At 43.8% G+C, this 19,610-nt stretch overlaps 1 protein-coding gene across 10 annotated transcripts in view; it reads left to right on the top strand.

Moving 5' to 3' along the window:
• The window catches only part of MACF1 (microtubule actin crosslinking factor 1), a 336,445-nt gene that overhangs the window by 138,594 nt on the left and 178,241 nt on the right, over positions 1 to 19,610 (top strand). For all 10 annotated transcript variants that reach the window (XM_040231602.1, XM_040231599.1, XM_040231601.1 and 7 more), the window contains 2 exons: positions 1,467 to 1,544; positions 4,948 to 5,040. In XM_040231602.1, the coding sequence (XP_040087536.1) occupies positions 1,467 to 1,544; positions 4,948 to 5,040 (171 nt within the window). The remainder of the gene's footprint in view (positions 1 to 1,466; positions 1,545 to 4,947; positions 5,041 to 19,610) is intronic.

The raw sequence follows: 19,610 nt of genomic DNA, 5'->3' as shown, positions 1-19,610 counted from the left end.
AGAGATTTAACTTGCATGTTCTGAAGGGAGTACTTGGGCGTAAAGATAAGAGTGTGTAAGAGGGCCATTTTCTGCTTGCAGGCCCTAAGTTACAGTCTGTGATTTTTCTCCAGAAATAGAGATCAGGCAGTGTCCCCATTCCCTGTCCTCTTAAAGTCGTCTTTTCATCTCATTGATCTCCCCTCCAATTGCCTTAGCATTTTTGGTTTCACAGGCTCTGTCATCTTCTAAAACATATTCACAATTAGTTCAGCTGGAATGACTGAGAAGAGATTCTTACTAAGGTTTTTCCTAACACTTTGACTTACGAAGTTATCCTATTGCACAGAGAGGCCTCACCTTCTCTGTCGATTCCCTGGTTTGAAAGTCTTGCTTAGAAGGATTGAGGGACCCCCACAGAGATGCTTCCACCCCATCCCTCCACGTGCTGGGTTACTTTTTGCCCATTCAACCTGGGGCAGTGTTTCCTCTGTGCAGGTGCCCACAACAGAGCTACCTTGTGTTTTATTGGCCTTCAATTAGTAACATTTTGATATTTACAAATGAATTGGGTATCATCTAGTGAGAGTGATGTTTTAGTCCCAATTGTAGTGGGGCAGGGGGGGAACCATTGGAAAGTGAGCAGGACAAGACATGCCAGGCGTGGATAGCCACCCCTGCCTGTGCTCACTGGAGAAACAGATTCCATGTGCTTTTGGATGGGTGGGAGTTGAACCTGGATCCAGGATGTGGGCGCTGGTGATGCCAGAGGCACTGGTTGGAGGTGGACTCTCCACCACCCAGGACTGAGCGTGGCAGGAAATACCTTTCTTTGGAGTACTGTGTTGAAGAACCCTACACCATCGAGGTCTGGGTTTTTCAAACTGGGGTAAAAGATGGCTTTCCTACTTTGTCTTCCTGGGAAATAGGTTCCTTCTTGATTCCTGCCTTTCATTTTAGGTTTTTTCGCTTACTGAGCATGTGTAGCGCCTCATTCCCTACTGTAAGATTGACTACCTCTGGTTTCTTGTGCCAGGTTGTAATATGGTTGGTGCTGTCCATTACTGAGCAACCTGTAATTAGGCCTTTACCCTTCCCTTACAGTAACGTTTTACTGTGGTTCTGGGAGCCATAGAGCCAAATCTTTGTTTGCATTAACCTCACATCCAGAATTGAGTTCTGCCACGTAAGGCTGCGGAGGAGCCTGTGGAGATGCTGCGGCACTGCTCCGGCATTTGCATCCGACCGTGCCGTGTGTTCACGGGGATCTGAGTGGCAAACGAGGCATTTTTGGGGTCTCACCGAGCATGGTGAAAACACACACAGGTCCTGTCTTGGAGGGGTGCTTTGTGTGACGCTCCCACGCCTGGCTTCAGTCATGGGAATTCTTTGTGGTCTTTTAGTTCTTGAAATGAAAGCAGAAAGGGATCTGCGTGGGTAAATTGGTGTCGCTGAAACTAACATCCCTTTTGTTTGTTTGTTTGCAGCCCCGGGAGAAGGGCAGGATGCGTTTTCACAGGCTGCAGAATGTGCAGATTGCCCTGGACTTCCTAAAGCAGCGACAGGTAAGAGTGTCCCGTGTGTCCCCGACTCTGCCAGGGAAAGTCGGTATCGGATCCCTGTTTAGGGACGTTCTCATTGCCCCTGGTAAGTCCTCACTAAATCCGACTGATACAGTTCTGAGTCTTGCTTGCTAGTGAGCAGCTGTATTGTATCTGGACAAATCTTACATAGAGTGTGTGGCCTGTCTGAGAGGGAAAGTCTTAAAGAAGAGCAAGATGAGAAAGATTGACTCACCTCCACTCAGGTGGAGGCCAAAGGGAAGATGAGAAATAAACCGGCAAAGAAGATGGGGAAAGGTACATCATCCAGGAAGAGGGGACACCAGAGTGCTTCATCATCATGAGAACTGGATGAGGGGAGGTCAGGCTGGTTGAATGGCACGTGGGGCTGGAGGGGAAGCTCTCAGCTGTGCAGCATTGGTGACCTCAGAGACCAGGCTCAATAGAGCAGCGGAGTGTTTAGTAAAGAAGCGATTCCCGCCCTAGATAGGAAGGAAGGAAGACAAAAGCACACTTTTAGACCTAGGAGAAGCTAGCGAAGAAAAGAGAACAGAATGAGAGTGAAGAGTGTGAGTCAGAGCAGGTTAGCCCCGGAGGACACCTTGGAGATCGCTAGTCCAGCCTTTTCATTTTCTACGAAAGGAAACTGAGAAATGACCTACCCTAGATCACAGAAGTGAGAACAAACCTGGGACTTCCACCCAGGTCTCCTGCACATTTTTAAAATGCTCCTTTCATGCTGCTTTCTACACACCATCCTTCTTCCCATGACTCCCTAACTGATGGAACCAAGTCCAGGGATTGAGGGATGAGATCCAGAGCACAGCTGATATAACTTCTTTGAAAAGGAAAGGAAAATGCCCATACAGGGAAGGTTTGTGGAGGGGAGGAAAGTGGATGGACGAGGGAGTCAGAGTTCATCTGCCTAGAGAGCTGTTTGGAAAGATTTGGTATAGCTACAGTTGCCAGGCAACAGCGCTGGTCACGATGGCATGACATGGTGTGCATATTTTTAGAGTTAGTTCATTTTTGCCACTCTTATCAGTAATTCTCATTGACTTGGGAAATTCTCTTTCTGTGTACTCCCATAGCCGTTTGCTTCTAATATAATACTTATGACTTTATTGTTATTTCTCTGTTTGCTGTAATGCTTTGTAGGCCCATGGGGACAGAGAATGTGATCTTCCTTAACTTTTTTATCTTCATCACCTGTCGTAATGAATGGTCCATAATTGACACTTAATAAATATTTGTTGAAATAAGTGGTAGAAGAATTAGAGGTTGAAGTGTTCAGGGGACTAGAGAAAGCATCCTTGGAATGTCTGTGTATAGAGTTAGAGAAAACCAGAGAGGGCCTTAATGGTCAAGGTAAATTGAAAAGAATTGATTAGCTAGAAGCCTCAATAAGGATGGAGAGTAGATTGGTTACTAGGATATAATAAAAATGTGAGCCATGAACAGTAGACACAGAGAAGGGCAGAAAGAACTCTGGAACAGTTCTTGATGATGGTGAGGTTGTTGCTGTGCAAGTGTCCAAAGCAGAGTGAAAATGAAAGTCATCTGAAGTGGGAAGGCAGCCGAGTTATACAGATGGGGCGACACCTGGGTCATCGAGGTGATGCCAAAATTGCCAAGAGAGATGGTAGAAGATGTGGTAGGGAAGGTAGGAGTTAGGTGTGAGGTCTCCAAGGAATGGATTGGTAGACACTGGAAGGCGGCTTGGCCGAGGAGGTGTTCAGAATCCACGGGGAAAGCTGCGGCGGTGGGGCGGGGGAATGCGGGCTTGGCTGGTGCTGCCAGCCCGCCAGCTATGGGCCATAGTGATGAGAAGACCTGCACTGAGGCAGGAAGCAGGGCCTCCTGCCCCGAGTGTGCGGAAGAGGAGACAGAGAGGCAGGAAAGGCAGAGCTCGCCCAGTGTCCTGGCCATTCAGGCTGCTGTAACAAAATATCATGGCCTGATGGCTTATAAACAACAGAAATTCATTTCTCATAGTTCTGCAGAAGTCCAGGAGGGAGGCAGATGTGCTGTCTGGTGAGGCCCTGGTTCCGAGACGGCTTCTAGCAGTGTCCTCTTGTGATGGGAAGGTCGAGGAGCTTTCTGGGTCTCTTTTATAAAGATACTAATCCCATTCCCTCAAGACCTAATCACCCCCAAAAGGTCCCACCTCCAGATACTTTCGAATTGGGTGTTAGGATTTAACCTATGAATTTTGGAGGGACACAGCATTCAGTCTATAGTGCCGGTCACTAAGTTGAAGTGAGGATGCTGCCTGAGGTCTTGAGTACATGAAGGTTTCGGTTCAGCTGAAGAGACAAAGGAAGGGCAGCTTCAGGGCAGCTGTCACAGTTGTCAGGAGCTCCATGAGGGTACGACAGAGACTCACGGGGTGGAGGTGGAAAATAGGCTGGTTTTCCTAGGACACTCTGAAAGGCCCCCGTCCCAGGAAATCCCTCGGTCTCCAGCACACAGGGATGGTTGGTCACCCTGGTGGGGGAATGGCCTCTGTGTCTGTGTACATTGTGTTGCTGGAATGAGATTTTAGGAGTAAGGCGAGTGCTGTGGGTGGAGGGGAATAGGTAGGACAGGCCAGAGAGCGGTGAGGGACGGGAGGCAGATCTCTCTCTCTCTCACAACCTTGAAAAAATAAGACAGAGAAAGAAAAAAGGGCTGGGAAGACTTAATTAAAAAGCAGCTCACAATAGCAAATGCTTGCGAAATTGCTTTGCTGGTGGGATTGCAAAATGGTACAATCATGCTGGAAAATTGTTTGGCAGTTTCTTACAAAGCTAAACGTATACCATATGACCCAGCAATCCCACTCCTAGGAATTTAGCCTGGGGAAATGAAAACATATGCTCACACAAAAAAACTGTACATGAATATAAGAGCTTTATTCATAACTGCCCCAACACGGAAACAACCCAGATTCCTTCAGTAGAGGAGTGGATAACTATTGTGTGTAGAATACAGGTATAAGGTATACAGGAATATTCCTCCACAGTGGAAAGGGGCAGGCTATTGCTCCAGGCAGCAACGTGGATGGGGATCTCACGGCCATTGTCCTGAGTGCAAAAAAGCCAGGATCTGAAGATTACATTTACATACTATGGGACACCATTTATATGACATTCTGGGTAAAGCAAAGCTGGGAACAACAGATCAGTGGTTGCCAGGATTTAGGGGTGAAGGCAGGATTTGACTGCACAAAGTCCCACCTTTTGGGGTTGATGCTCCTGTTTGTTACCCTGATTATAGTGGTTGTTAACGCAAATCTGTACAGATGTGAAAACTCAAACTGTACACCAAAAAAAATTAACTGCGTATGAATAATGAAAATTATAAAAAAATGAAATCAAAACAAAAAGTTGCAGAGCTCTCAGACTAGCTTTTGTTTCTTTTTCAGGTGAAATTAGTGAATATTCGCAACGATGACATCACAGATGGCAACCCCAAGCTGACCCTAGGCCTGATCTGGACCATTATCTTGCACTTCCAGGTAGGGTCTGTGAAGTCTGGGGTCCTGGTGCTCAGTTTGGACATGGCCTAGACAGAGGTAGAGATTGCTCTGCTTTCCACAGGCACACTGAGCCTTCCTTCTCTGTGTTTGTCAGTGAATGAGGGAGGTGGGGAGAGCAGGAGCTCTAAAGGAAGAGGAGCATTGGCCTGGAGGCAACGCTGTTGCAGTGTAAACCGAGAACTTCCTCATTATTTGCATGACGAAGGGGGATTTTTCACCTGTTTATGCTGTGGCTCTGGCACTGACAATCTAGTTATTAGCAGTCTGCCCAGCTGAGTCAAAACTGGCTCTTTGGGGACTTGGAAAGGGATGAGGAGAGATGTTGGATTTGTTGCTCAGGAAGGGTGGGGTGAAGCCTTATAATCCTGCTTGATGTAGACTTTTCTTCATCTCTAATGATGTTAAACAAGCCTGGTTAATTGTAGCACTGTCTTAGTCAGGTTGGGCTGCCGTAATGAAACACCGTAGGCTGGGTGGTTTGCAGCAAGCATTCAGTTCTCATAGTTCTGGAGGCTGGAAGTCTGAGATCAGGGTGCTAGCATGGTTGGCTCCTTGGTGAGGGCCCTCTTCCTGGTTATATCCTCAGGTGACTTTCCTTGGGGCATGCATACACAGAAAGAAATCTCATGTCCCTTCAACTTTTCATAAGGGCGTTAATCCCATTACGGAGGCTCCACTCTCCTGACCTCATCTAAACCTAATTACCTCTTAAAAAACCGCACCTTCAGTTACCATCGCATCACAGCTATTATGGCTTTAATATATGAGTTTCGAGGGGACACAAACCTTCAGTTCATAGCAAGCACCTTGGTATATGTGCTTATAAACACAATCTTGTAGCATCCATCACACCAAGAACAGTGGCATCTTGGTAGTGTTCACATGGTTACACAGCCTTCCTGTTCCTCCTCCCTAAGGCAAATCCTCTTCAAGTCTAGATACTATTGGAAAGTCACAGCCCTATTTTTATAAAAAAGACTATCTTGAATCACGTTAGCTCAACTTAACAAAACTGTTTCTCAGACAACTCTCTAATACCCAACTGCTGTATGTAAGGCTAATAGATGACAGGGATTGCTTCTTGAGCAGGTGGGAAAAGAAGGCTTATATAAATATCTCACTCAAGGGGCTGACTCCAGGGTCCCTGTGGCTGTGATGCCCCAGTTGGGGAGTCAGCGCCACCTGCTGGGTGAATGCAGAACAGCAGGTGTCCCAGAATTCCTGAGAATCTGAGAACCTGAGAACTCGGGGATTGTAATTTCTTGGGGCTCTGGTTTGGAGCCGCTGCTGACAATCTGCAGCATAAGTATGCTTAGGAAAGTGTGGAGGTAACATGTGTTTTTGTGGAACCACAGGGTGTCCTCAGGCATGCTTCGGATATAGGGATAACCAGGAACATGAACTTGGCAAGTGTGCCTTGGCAGGGCTGGAACAAGAACTTTGTTGAGCTTTCATAGCGTTATCTCCTTGGCAGTCTCATGAACAGCGGGCTGTTTTAGAGGAATCTTTTTGGTTGTTTGTATGCCACAAACCACCTCTCACTTTGAGACGCCGATGCTATCCTGTAGCTGTGAGGTGAGAGGTATCTGTCTGCTGTGTCTCCCTTTCTCCTGACTGCAGCTCGCTCACTCAACAGAAGGGAAATTCAGGGGCCAAGGAATGAAAACTGAATTGGCTAGTTAAACTTCTCCTGGGACAGATGATAGGCGGATAATGTTCCTTAACTGAGTATGCCATTAAGAAAATGTCCTAGAATTCTCTCTCTCTAAAAATTTATGAAAAATTTCAGACATTGATAAATGCAGAGGGAATGGTATAGAACGACCGTGTACTCGTCGCCGAGCTCGCCAGCCACTAACTCGTGGGCAGTGCCACACTGTCTGCTTCCTGATCCAGTCATCAAACCCTCCAGTAGGTTATTTTGAAAGGAGTCCCAGACATCATATGACTTCATCTGCAAGTGTTTCAGTGTGTATCTCTGAAAGATTCTTCACTGAAGCAAAGCACAATATTATAGCTCTGTAAAAATCAGTGATTTCTTAAAATCATTGAGTATCTAAGCAGTGTTTAGATTTCCCCAGTGATCTCATTTTAAAAATGGCTTGTTCGAATCCAAAGCCCACACATTGCATTAAATCTCTCTTCTCCTCTTTTTGTCCCCTTAACTGTTTGTTAAAGAAATCGGTCTTTTGTCCTGTGCCGTTTATGGAAAAGATGCTGGTGGCGTCTCTGGATGTTTTCTAACAGTCTCCTCCATCCTTCTGTATTGTCTGTAAACTGGTGCTTTGGATCTAGACCTGAGGCTGAATCATATTCAGATGCCCTTTTTTGTGCTGGGGCAAGGCAAGGATGGTGATGTTGAGTTGTGTACTTTGTGACTGCTGCACATCAGAATGTCTGTTATCTGTCTTTTCATCACGTTAAGCTTAATTAGTGGGTTCAGGTGGGACCAGCCTGATCCATTCCTTGTAGACCCTTTCACCATTAGCCCTTCGCCTAAAAGTTTAGCAGCTACTGTTTGTTTCATTAGAAGTTGCAACATGGTGATACTCAAAATTCTGAAATTTTTTTCTAAAGCAGAACTTTACCTCATCAATTACTCTGAGAGATAGTTCCTTTAAGAAAGGCAAGATAAATATTGCCCTCTGTTTCACCAGTTTTCAAAATAATTAGTTGATTCTCTTAAGATTCTCTGTAAGACCAATGAAAGTTTCTTTGTTGATACTCATCTTCCCTTAGTAACACTGTGACTCACGGATTTCTACCAGACTTAAATGTGTTCCGATTAAATATAGCTGTCATTCTTCGTAATATTCAGCTCCTCCTTTGGCCAGTGAGTTTTTTCACATTGACTCTGAGTCCTTCCTCATGATCCATCTAGTCTTTGATAATGTCCTCTATTTCTTGTACGAAGAGCTGTTCCAGATACTTTTTGTATATTTCCTGTTTCAGGCCCAGGATTAGCAGCTTCTCCAAGGAACTGAAATTCTTTATTGACAACAGTCTGAGTGCTTCTTGGGTTGGTCACTCTTTCTGGGTGTTTTCTGTGGACAAAACTAGCCAACATTTGTATTTGACTTGTAAAAAGAAATCAAGAATTTGTAATGTTTCTAATTGATATTTAGAATTAGAGTTTTATTCAACCTCTTTGACTTTGTATTCTTTTTTTTTCTTATGCTAAAAATCTTGATCCAAACAAAGCAAGGGAATATTACTTATTCCCTTTTCCATATACACACATGCAAACATATGGATGCAAGTATGTATAAAATCATGTGTATATTATAGTGCATATACAAAATCATGTGTATAAATGCACAAATTTATATATTTGAATAAAAATAACAATGACAGTGCTTTATTAACAACACAATTACTGAAAAGTTTGTGATTTCTTTGCAGTTCTTTTTGTCCTTTAGTGTAAATCTCCTAAGGACATAGAAATAATTTTATATTAAAGCCATTTGAAATAACTTCTCTCTGTGTTGTTAAGCCATCAATCTGATACACAGGTTCATTTGTATTTTATATTTTTTCAGTTTTTAGCGATTCCTTTTCTCCCTTTCAATTTTATTTTGCATTATATAGATCATGTACACTGTTACAGTGGGAAATTTCAAAAAGTGAATACAAGGTGTGTTCAGAGGTGTGTTTCGTTTCTGCACTCTCCATCCTGTTTCTTCTCTTTCCAGCTGTTTAAAGCATCTTTTGGTCATTCTATTGGTTGTTTATTTTAAAAAGGAGATTCTTTTTTAAAAACAACTTTACTGAGGTAGAATTTACGTACCATAAAATTGACCCATTTTCATGGTATAATTCAATGATTTTTATGAGTTGTACAGCCATCACCATAATCCAATTTTAGAACATTTTCATCATCCCACAAAGGTCCTTCTTGGCCATTTATAGTTATTCCATTCCCATCCACAGCCTCAGGCAGCCAGGAATCTATTTTCTGTTTCGATAGATTTGCTTATTCCAGACATTTCATTTAAATAGAATAATATAATATGTGCTCTTTGTATCCCACTTCTTTCACTTAGGATAATATTCTTGTGGTTCATCCATGCTGTAGCATGTATCAGTACTTTGTTCCTTTGTTGCAGAGGAGGATTCTGTTGTGTGGGTATACCATATATTTTGTTTATCTGTTCAGCAGTTGATGGCCATTTAGGTTGTTTTCATTTTTTAGCCATTATAAATAATGTTGATATGAATGTTTGTGTGGATATATGTTTTCACTTTTTTTGGATATATACCTATGGGTGGAATTGCTGGGTTATATGAGACCCAGGTTCAATTCCTGGGTTGGGAAGATTCCCTGGAGAAGGAAATGGCCACCCACTCCAGTACTCTTGCCTAAAAAATTCCATGGACAGAGGAGCCTGGTGGGCTACAGTCCATGGGGTCACAAAGAGTCGGACACGACTGAGTTACTTCTGACTCACACTCACACATGGTAGTTTTATGTATAACTTTTTAAGAAACTACCAGACTGTCTTCCAAAGTGGCTGCTCCATTTTACATTCCCACTAGCCCAATTGTGTGAGTTCCTGTTTCTCCCTATCCTTGTCATTATCATTGTCTGTCTTTTTGATGATAGCCATCACAGAAAGTGTGAACTGCATCACCTTGTGGTTTTAGTTTCCTGGAAAATATGTTTTTTAACTGAATTCCACTGAGGTCCAGCTATGAGCAAGGTCTTAGGTAGAGTCTGTGGGAGATTCACAATTCCACTAGGTACAGAATCACTCCAGTTTGACTGCATAATTCAAAGGAGTGAGAGGAGACATACCATGAATTAACTTGATAGAGGTTTAAAGAATCAGGAAGATATGGGAAAGGACGATGGAAAGGACAGCCTGCACTCAATAATTGGCAGCAATTATTGGTAGTAGCCTATTATAATTATTAGTGAAACTTATAACTTCATGGATTTTTTACCTAGCCTGCTGTTCTCTGCTGTTACTGATTTTACTGAAAGGTGTGAACAGGTTTGCCCTAGTCTGTCTGCTGATGCAGACTGGCTACCTGCTTTTTTCCGTTCACTATTTCAGCATAGCTGAACTTTGTCTTCTTATGGAAGGAAGTTCTGTTGCCAGAGTATTTTCCCAGAAGCAACTAACTGCTAATTACTTTTCTTTGCTGTTCTTGAAGGCTTGGCATTTGCCTATTAATTAGCTAAGTGTTTAGAAGTGTGGGGAAAGGTTCCCTGCTTACAAAGCTTTTGGTTAACTGATAAAGGATCATGTAGAACCTCTGTCCTTCTCTCTTGCTATAGATAGGAAGTGATGTGTCTCTTGCTAGTTATCTATCATTGTGATTTTCTAGTCTTTCATTGTTGAGCTGACTGTTCTGTGCTAGCTGTTCTCATCAAGAGTGCATGGTATATAAAGCCAAATAGAAATGCAGAGAAGAACTATCAAATGTTAGGGGATCAGTAAAATAGTCATTCAAAAAACTAAGATCATGGTATCCTGTCCCATCACTTACTGGCAAACAAATGGGGGGAAATGGGAACAGTGAGAGACTGTTTTCTTGAGCTCCAAAATCACTGCAGACGGTGACTGCAACCATGAAATTAAAAGACACTTGCTCCTTGGAAGAAAAGCAGAGACATTACTTTGCCAACAAAGGCCCATATAATCAAAGCAGTGGTTTTCCAGTAGTCATGTATGGATGTGAGAGTTGGACTATAAAGAAACCTGGACACCGAAGAACTGATGCTTTCAAACTGCAGTGCTAGAGAAGACTCTTGAGAGTCCCTTAGACAGCAAGAAGAGCAAATCAGTCAATCCTAAAGGAAATCAAGCCTGAATATTCATTGGAAGGACTGATACTGAAGCTAAAGCTCCAATATTTTGGCCACCTGATGCAAAGAGCTAACTCTTTGGAAGAGACCCTGATGCTGGGGAAGATTAAGGGCATGGGGAGAAGGGGATGACAGAGAATGAGATGGTTGGATGGCATCACTGACCTGATGAACATGAGTTTGAGCAAACTCCCGGTTATAGTGAAGGCCAGGGAAGCCTGGCGTACTGCAGTCCATGGGGTTGCAAAAAAGTCGGACGTGACTGAACAACAACAAAAAGAGTCATCATAGCCAGTCTCTGTTATTGGTGTTTATGAAATAGATTAATGATGGAGATACATAGGTGGTGGTTGTCATCTCGAGAGAGTATTCAATTGAAGGAGAGGCTGATTCCAGAGTAGACATTTGCTATTGCTGATGAGACTGGTAACTTTTTAGAGATTAATGGTTTCCATTTTAACACATACTAAAAAGATACACACTAAATGGGAAATAAATGGTTGACGTTTAAAAAAATTTTAATATGAGTTTTTAATTAATGAAAATTTTAATTACCCAGAGAAGTACAGAAAAGTATATAACAGATCTTTGTGTGTGTGGTCACCCTCAGAATTAAACAGATATGAATAGTTTATATTTGCTTCAGATTTTTTTCCTTTCTCTTTAAAAAAAAAAACAACATTTCAGATACAGGAACTTTCTTGTTCCTTCATCCCCCAGGTAAATAATATCCTGAAGTTGAAGTGTATCATTCTTGTATATGCTTTTGTACTTTTATGATAGATGAGTGCCTTTTTTTTAAAAAATATCAGACACATCATATCTTCTATATATCCTGTTTTCTGGTTTTTTTTAACCATGTTTTTGGGGTATATTCATGTTGATAAAGGAGGGCCTGATTTGCTTATTTTAACTAGTTTCCATTGTCTATTATTTGAGTGAAGCCCCCTGCAGCTGTGTAACACAGCTATTATTATTTGCAGTAAATTATGTATTTGTATGAAGGAGACATTCGTTGCTGCAGTAAACATCTGTCCTTATACATATGGGAAAGTGAGTTTTGTGGCTAGATACCTGTTGGTGGGCTACATGCTCTCTTTTTCTTTCTTCTGTACCCTTTTTGTTTTGCCAGTCACTTTCAGAAGCCTGGTATGACTTACAGGGTTGCTAATGTGGTTGGTTGTTTTCTGGATCCCTGCCCTAGGATACAAACTTAGATATGGCAGTGATTTCATCTCTTGTTTTCTTCTTTGCCTGGATGAGAGTAGGCATTCAATAAATACTCATTAAATGAATGGATATTGTATGAAATTGATCTTCTCAAAGCTGTGGGGCAGGTAGACCAGATGGATAGACTGTGATGTCTGTTTTCGTGTGCCCATTGTTCCAGTGAGGAAGCCGAAACACAGAGACCAACTGACTTTTTTAGGTTCCATATGCTTTTGAACTGTGGTGTTGGAGAAGACTCTTGAGAGTCCCTTGGACTGCAAGGAGATCCAACCAGTCCATTCTAAAGCAGATCAGTCCTGGGTGTTCTTTGGCAGGAATGATCCTAAAGCTGAAACTCCAGTACTTTGGCCACCTGATGTGAAGAGTTGACTCATTGGAAAAGACTCTGATGCTGGGAGGGATTGGGGGCAGGAGGAGAAGGGGACGACAGAGGATGAGATGGCTGGATGGCATCACTGACTTGATGGACGTGGGTCTGAGTGAACTCCGGGAGTTGGTGATGGACAAGGAGGCCTGGCGTGCTGCGATTCATGGAGTCGCAAAGAGTCAGACTTGACTGAGCGACTGAACTGAACTGAACTGAACTGATGCAGATACTAATAGTAGAATTTCTTATCTATTGGTTTTTGTCCAAGCCTGTTTGAAGGTACCTGTTAGGATTTACGGTTTTCCTAGAAGAAAAGTTCTTGAAAAATCAGAATCTGAAAAAATTAGCTTTCCAACTTTCAAGTGTTTATTAAATACTAGTGTATGTTTAGCACTTGGAAATTTTAAAAGTCCGGGAGGTCAGGTCAAGAGTGGTCTTAGCCAGGCAGATTCAAGGTTTACATTTTTTAATTCTTTATGACACTTAGTGCTTGGCATATAGATGAGGCATTTTTTCTTATCTGTGGAATGAATGGATGAGCTCTGGAGTCTTTCATGCCCCCTGTCTCTATAGGAGACCCGTGGGCAGTAAACAATTAGCTAGTAAAAGCCATAGGAGAAGACGGGAGAAGCAGCAGGACGCGAGAAGCCTGCTTTCCCCGAAGGCAGCCGCGCGCGTGCTAAGAGCTCAGGTTTGATGAGAGGATGGTCCAGGGGGACGTCCTTGTGCTCAGAGGTAACTTAGGGGAGGCAGAGGCCATGTGGAGAAAAGCAGGCACCTCAGCTTTGGACCTTGGAACACAGCTATTTCCCTCAGAGCCTCATCAAGAAAAAGAGCGTATCAGGGCCTAGGCAGTGGTGGGGTGCCTCATATCTCTGAGCTTTGGTAATAAATAGGGAGAACAGGGATTTACTATAGACCAGGCATGGAGCCACGCACTTTATAGACAGCATCCCATGAACCCTCTCTTAACCCCATTAAGTGGGTGGTAGTGTCTACCTTTTACCTGTAAGGAGACTGAATCACTTAGCCAGTTACTTAGCTACTAAACCTGCCTGCTAATGCAAGAGAGGTAAGAAATGCTGGTTTGATCCCTGGGTTGGGAACATCCTCTAGGGAAGGAAATGGCAACCCACTCCAGTATTCATGCCTGGAGAACCCCATGGACAGAGGAGCCTGGCAGGCTACAGTCCATGGGGTCACAAAGAGTCGGACACAACTGAAGCAACTTACCACTACCTTGCTGAACTCTCCGCTCCTTTCCTAGACCAGTTTTCCTGGTGTAGAAGGAAATGAAAGCCTGATTTGTCCAACACGTTCAGAAGTTTAAGGAGGAAAAGGCTCCTAGAAGCTGTCTGCTTGACTTAACCTGCAGTAGCAGTCACAGCCGGAGGCCGTTTCTTGCCCCGATTTGATCATTTTCAGGAATTGGGTTTTCTTGTATTTCAGGAACAGAACAAGACCCAGAAGAACAAGACTCATCGGAACAAGGCCCAGTTTTCCCCCTCAGTCAGTCTCTCCCATCAGGAAGCTTCCATAAGCCTCTTATCCTTCTCCATCAGAGGGCAGACAGACTGAAAACCACAATCACAGAAAATTGGCCAATCTGATCACAGGGACCATAGCCTTGTCTAACTCAGTGAAACTATGAGCAGTGCCGTGTGGGGCCACCCAAGATGGGCGGGTCATGGTGGAGAGGTCTGACAAAATGTGGTCCACTGGAGAAGGGAATGGCAAACCACTTCAGTATTCTTGCCTTGAGAACCCCATGAACAGTATGAAAAGGCAAAAAGATAGGACACTGAAAGATGAACTCCCCAGGTGGGTAGGTGCCCAATATGATGATGAGTGGAGAAATAACTCCAGAAAGAATGAAGAGACAGAGCCAAAGCAAAAACAACACCCAGTTGTGGATGTGACTGGTGATGGAAGTAAAGTCCGATGCTATAAAGAGCAATATTTCATAGGAACCTGGAATGTTAGGTCCATGAGTCAAGGCAAATTGGAACTGGTCAAACAGGAGATGGCAAGAGTGAACATTGGCGTTTTAGGAATCAGCGGACTAAAATGGACTGGAATGGGTGAATTTAACTCAGATGACCATTATATCTACTACTGTGGGCAAGAATCCCTTAGAAGAAATGGAGTAGCTATCATAGTCAACAAATGAGTCTGAAATGCAGTATTTGGATGGAATCTCAAAAACGACAGAATGATCTCTGTTCGTTTCCAAGGCAAACCATCCAATATCACAAGACCTTCTAGAACTAACACCCAAAAAAGATGTCCTTTTCATTACAGGGGACTGGAGGGCAAAAGTGGAAGTCAAGAAACACCTGGAGTAACAGGCAAATTTGGCCTTGAAATACAGAATGAAGCAGAGCAAAGGCTAATAAGAGTTTTGCCAAGGGAACACACTGGTCATAGGAAACACCCTCTTCCAACAACACAAGAGAAGACTACACATGGACATCACCAGATGGTCAATACCAAAATCAGACTGATTATGTTCTTTGCAGCCAAAGATGGAGAAACTCTATACAGTCAGCAAAAACACAACTGGGAGTTGACTGTGGCTCAGATCATGAACTCCTTATTGCCAAATTCAGACTTAAGTTGCAGAAAGTAGGGAAAACTACTAGACCATTCAAGTATGACCTAAATCAAATGCCTTACCATTATACAGCAAAAGTGACAAATAGATTCAAGGGATTAAATCTGATAGAGTGCCTGAAGAACCGTGGATGGAGGATCGTGACATTGTACAGGAGGCAGGGATCAAGACCATCCCCAAGAAAAAGAAATGCAAAAAGGTAAAATAGTTGTCTAAGGAGGTCTTACAAATGGCTGTGAAGAGAAGAGAAGTGAAAGGCAAAGGAGAAAAGGAAACATATACAGAGTTCCACAGAATAGCAAGGAGAGATAAGAAAGCCTTCCTCAGCCATCAGTGCAAAGAAATAGAGGAAAACAATAGAATGGGAAAGACTAGAGATCTCTTCAAGAAAATTAGAGATACCAAGGGAACATTTCATGTAAAGATGGGCTCGATAAAAGACAGAAATGCCTAATAGAAGCAGAAGATATTAAAAAGAGGTAGAAAGAATACACAGAAGAAGTATACAAAAATCTTCATGACCCTGATAATCATGATGATGTGCTTACTCACCTAGAGCCAGACGTCTTGGAATGCGAAGTCAAGTGGGCCTTAGGAAGCATCACTATGAACAAAGGTAGTGGAGGTGATGCAACTCCAGTTGAGCTATTGCAAATCCTGAAAGATGATGCTGTGAAAGTACTGCACTCAATGTGCCAGCAAATCAGGAAAACTCAGCAGTGGCCACAGGACTGGAAAAGGTCAGTTTTCATTCCAATCCAATGAAATGAAATGCCAATGAATGCTCAAATTACCACACAATTGCACTCATCTCACATGCTAGCAAAGTAATGCTCAAAATTCTCCAAGCCAGGCTTCAACGGTATGTGAACCGTGAACTTCCAGATGTTCAAGCTGGATTTAGAAAAGGCAGAACAACCAGAGATCAAATTGCCAACATCCGTTGGATCGTCAAAAAAGTGAGAGAGTTCCAGAAAAACATCTACTTCTGTTTTATTGACTATGCCAAAGCCTTTGATTGTGTGGATCACAAGAAACTGGAAAATTCTTAAAGAGATGGGAATACCACCTGACCTGCCTCCTGAGAAATCTGTCTGCAGGTCAGGAAGCAACAGTTAGAACTGGACATGGAACAACAGACTGGTTCCAAATAGGGAAAGGAGTATGTCAAGGCTGTATATTGTCACCCTGCTTATTTAACTTACATGCAGAGTACATCATGAAAAACGCTGAGCTAGAAGAAGCATAAGTTGGAATCAAGATTGCTGGGAGAAATATCAATAACCTCAGATATGCAGATGCCATCACACTTATGGCAGAAAGCGAAGAAGAACTAAAGAGCCTCTTGATGAAAGTGAAAGAGGAGAGTGAAATAGTTGGCTTAAAGCTCAACATTCAGAAAATGAAGATCATGGCATCCGGTCCCATCACTTCATGGGAAATAGATGGGAAAACTGGAAACAGCATCAGACTTTATTGTTTTGGGCTCCAAAATCACTGCAGATGGTGACTGCAGCCATGAAATTAGAAGACGCTTACTCCTTGGAAGAAAAGTTGTGACCAACCTAGACAGCATATTAAAAAGCAGAGACTTTACCAACAAAGGTCCGTCTAGTCAAAGCCATAGTTTTTCCAGTAGTCATGTATGGTGGGTGTGAGAGTTGGAGTATAAAGAAAGCTGAGCACTGAAGAATTGATGCTTTTGTACTGTGGTGTGGGAAGACTTTGAGAGTCCCTTGGTCTGCAAGGAGATCCAACCAGTCCATCCTAATGGAAATTAGACCTGACTATTCATTGGAAGGACTGATGCTGAAGCTGAAACTCCAATACTTTGGCCACCTGATGCGAAGAACTGACTCATTTGAAAAGACCCTCATGCTGGCAAAGATTGAGGGCAGGAGGAGAAAGGGACAACAGAGGAAGAGATGGTTGGATGGCATCACTGACTCAATGGACATAAGTTTGAGTATACTCCAGGAGTTAGTGATGGATAGGGAGGCCTGGCGTGCTGCAGGCCATGGTGTTGCAGAGTCGGACATGACTGAGTGACTGAACTGTACTGAACAGGAACAAAATTTAAGCTTGGGCCTTGGGGTGTGCATCTGTGAAGTCCGTTAGTTCAAGCACTCTTCATTGGAGGAGTGAAGGTCTGATGCCTGCCTGGAGAGTTATATTGTAATGTCAGAGTTTTTGCTGATTAGGTGATTTCCTGGAGTCTGATGGAGTTTCTCTCCCCTGCTAACCTCCTGGTCCTATTTCTTGCTGTGGTTTATCATGGTCATAAGGAGATGGTGATGGACAGGGAGGCCTGGCGTGCTGCAATTCATGGGGTCGCAAAGAGTCGGATACGACTGAGCGACTGAACTGAACTGAACTGAACTGAAGGTGGTGCTGCAGCGTCGCAGTCGGCCTTGGAAAAGGCCTAGGGTAGAAGGGAGAAGGAATACCTCCCGCAGAGGTCAGGCCCTCTGGCATCAGTACGGCGTCAAGCACTGTGTAGGAGCTGTAAGTTCAGGGCTTCTCATGCTTTCCTTCGTGACGGGCATTTTTCAGGTCCCCAGGAGAGGTGGGTAGGCTTACTTGGAGCCAGGCCGGCTCTTTCTCTCTGCAGAATGGTCTGGATCCTACTGGTGTAGAATGAATGACTTCAACTGGGAGAAAACACGCAGCCTCTGTCCTTCCGCTCCATTTGGAGCCCTTGGGACTGGGCTGTTATCTCATCTGTCACGTGTGTACTTTAAAAAAAAAAGAGAGAGGTGGGTAAGCCCCACTGGCACAACAGGGTAGTTTTTGAATCCAACTTTTCAGGCCTTTAATTCAGACTTCCTGCCCTGCTGCAATTTGAGTAAAAACCATCTGGGCCTCATTTTAGCAACTTCCTCTCTCACTCCCAAATAGCAAGAGTTATCTTTTCATTTGAGTTCTTGGTCTTTGTGAGTCTAGTTGCCAATTCAAAACTGGAGTATCTTCCTGTTTTACTTAACTGAATACAGACTTGCATCCCCGCTGCAAGTAGAAAGCAGTGTAACTCAGGGTTCAAGTTCAAAGTCTTAAACAGGCGTCCATGTTGTGACTGTAGCCTTGAGCAAATAAATCCAGTTTCCTTGACCCTTAGTTTCTGTACCTGTAAAGTGTAAAATGACAGTTTTGACTTCATTTGGTTACTGTGGGAATTGAATGAGATAATCCATAGCTTAGCACAGGGCGTGGTCCATGACAAAATGCTAAAACTGCATTAGCTGTCAGCAGCAGCAGCAGCAATCACTGTTGAACGGTTATGTCAAGTATTGTTCAACAGAAACACTGCTTCTCTGTTGTGTTTGTAAGTGGTATCCTTTTTACCCAACATCCTTAATACTGTACTCAAAACTGATTTCCGGGTGTTCCCTCTGTGTGTCACCGGCCAGCAAAATTAACAGATGTCTGTCTTTCTCTCTCTCTGAAAAGGAGGGAAAGAAATGCTGCAAAAGTCGAGATCTTTAAAGCGTGTGCTTCCTATGAAGATTAGGCTGTGGTCTCCAGGTTATCATTTTATTGTTTCTTCACCTGAAAATTCCGAGCATATGTTAATCCTGTTAGATATTTTCTTTTGGACATGTCACTGCAGCTTTTGAAATCTAGCTCCCTTCACAGTTTGGGGGCCATAGTCCTGGGCCCTGGTTCTCCTCGGCCCTTCCCTTCCTGGTTGGTATCAGCGGCTGGTTCGCTTTCCGCCTCTTTCTCCTCCTCCTTTCTTCACGTTACCTTCTCCCAGGGCCTCTCTTCTTTCCCCCTCCCTTTCCCATTTACTCTTACATTCCCTCCCTCCTTCCCGCCCTCCCTAATTCCTCCCCTCCCCTGGTTTCTAGCCCCTTTTTGCTTTCTGTTTGTGTTTCTGAGGGCCGTGCTCCAATTACCTCATATTTGGAGAGAGGAAGCTGTAGCCAATCCGGTTTCTGTCTGCTTTTAGGTCAAGTGATTTCTGAACTGCAGTGAGATGCTTTGAATTTGTCTTGTTGCAGCTCTGAGCCTGTAAGATGGCTGTCTGAATCGGCAGCGGCTGGGAGACAGAGAGAGGCGGGGAGGGAGGGAGGAAGAATTGGAGGGGTTGCCGGCATAGTGCATGTTTTTAAATGTACATCTAATCCGATGAAGCCGAGGTTGGGATTTCTCTGGGATCCCAGGACTGGCTTAGCTGCGTTTTTGCAGAGATTAGGAGAGGAAAGCAATGGGAAATTCGCTGGGCTGCGTTAAGGAGCCGAAAGATTCAATAGCCGTTCCCGAGAAGGCTCCCATATCTCCTAAGAAAAGGGTTCGGTTCAAAAGGAAGTGGAAGGGGAAGAAAACCCCTACTCCAGCAGCACCCCGTGAAGAAGAACCCTTGCAGGGAACTGGAACCCTCGAAGAGACTGGAACCCTGACGAAGTTAACAGTGAGTCTCCAGAAGGGGGAAGGAGTGGGAGGGGCCGAGCCACCACCACCCCGGAACGTGTTACTGCCCAGGGACTCAGCCCCCAGCTCAGGGCTGGGAGCCCAGGGCACGATCG

The sequence above is a fragment of the Oryx dammah genome, unplaced genomic scaffold (assembly GCF_014754425.2).
Source record: "Oryx dammah isolate SB20612 unplaced genomic scaffold, SCBI_Odam_1.1 HiC_scaffold_28, whole genome shotgun sequence".
NCBI classification, from domain to species: domain Eukaryota; kingdom Metazoa; phylum Chordata; class Mammalia; order Artiodactyla; family Bovidae; genus Oryx; species Oryx dammah.
Note: the sequence above shows the minus strand (reverse complement) of the source record. Positions and strands in the feature narration are given on the sequence as shown.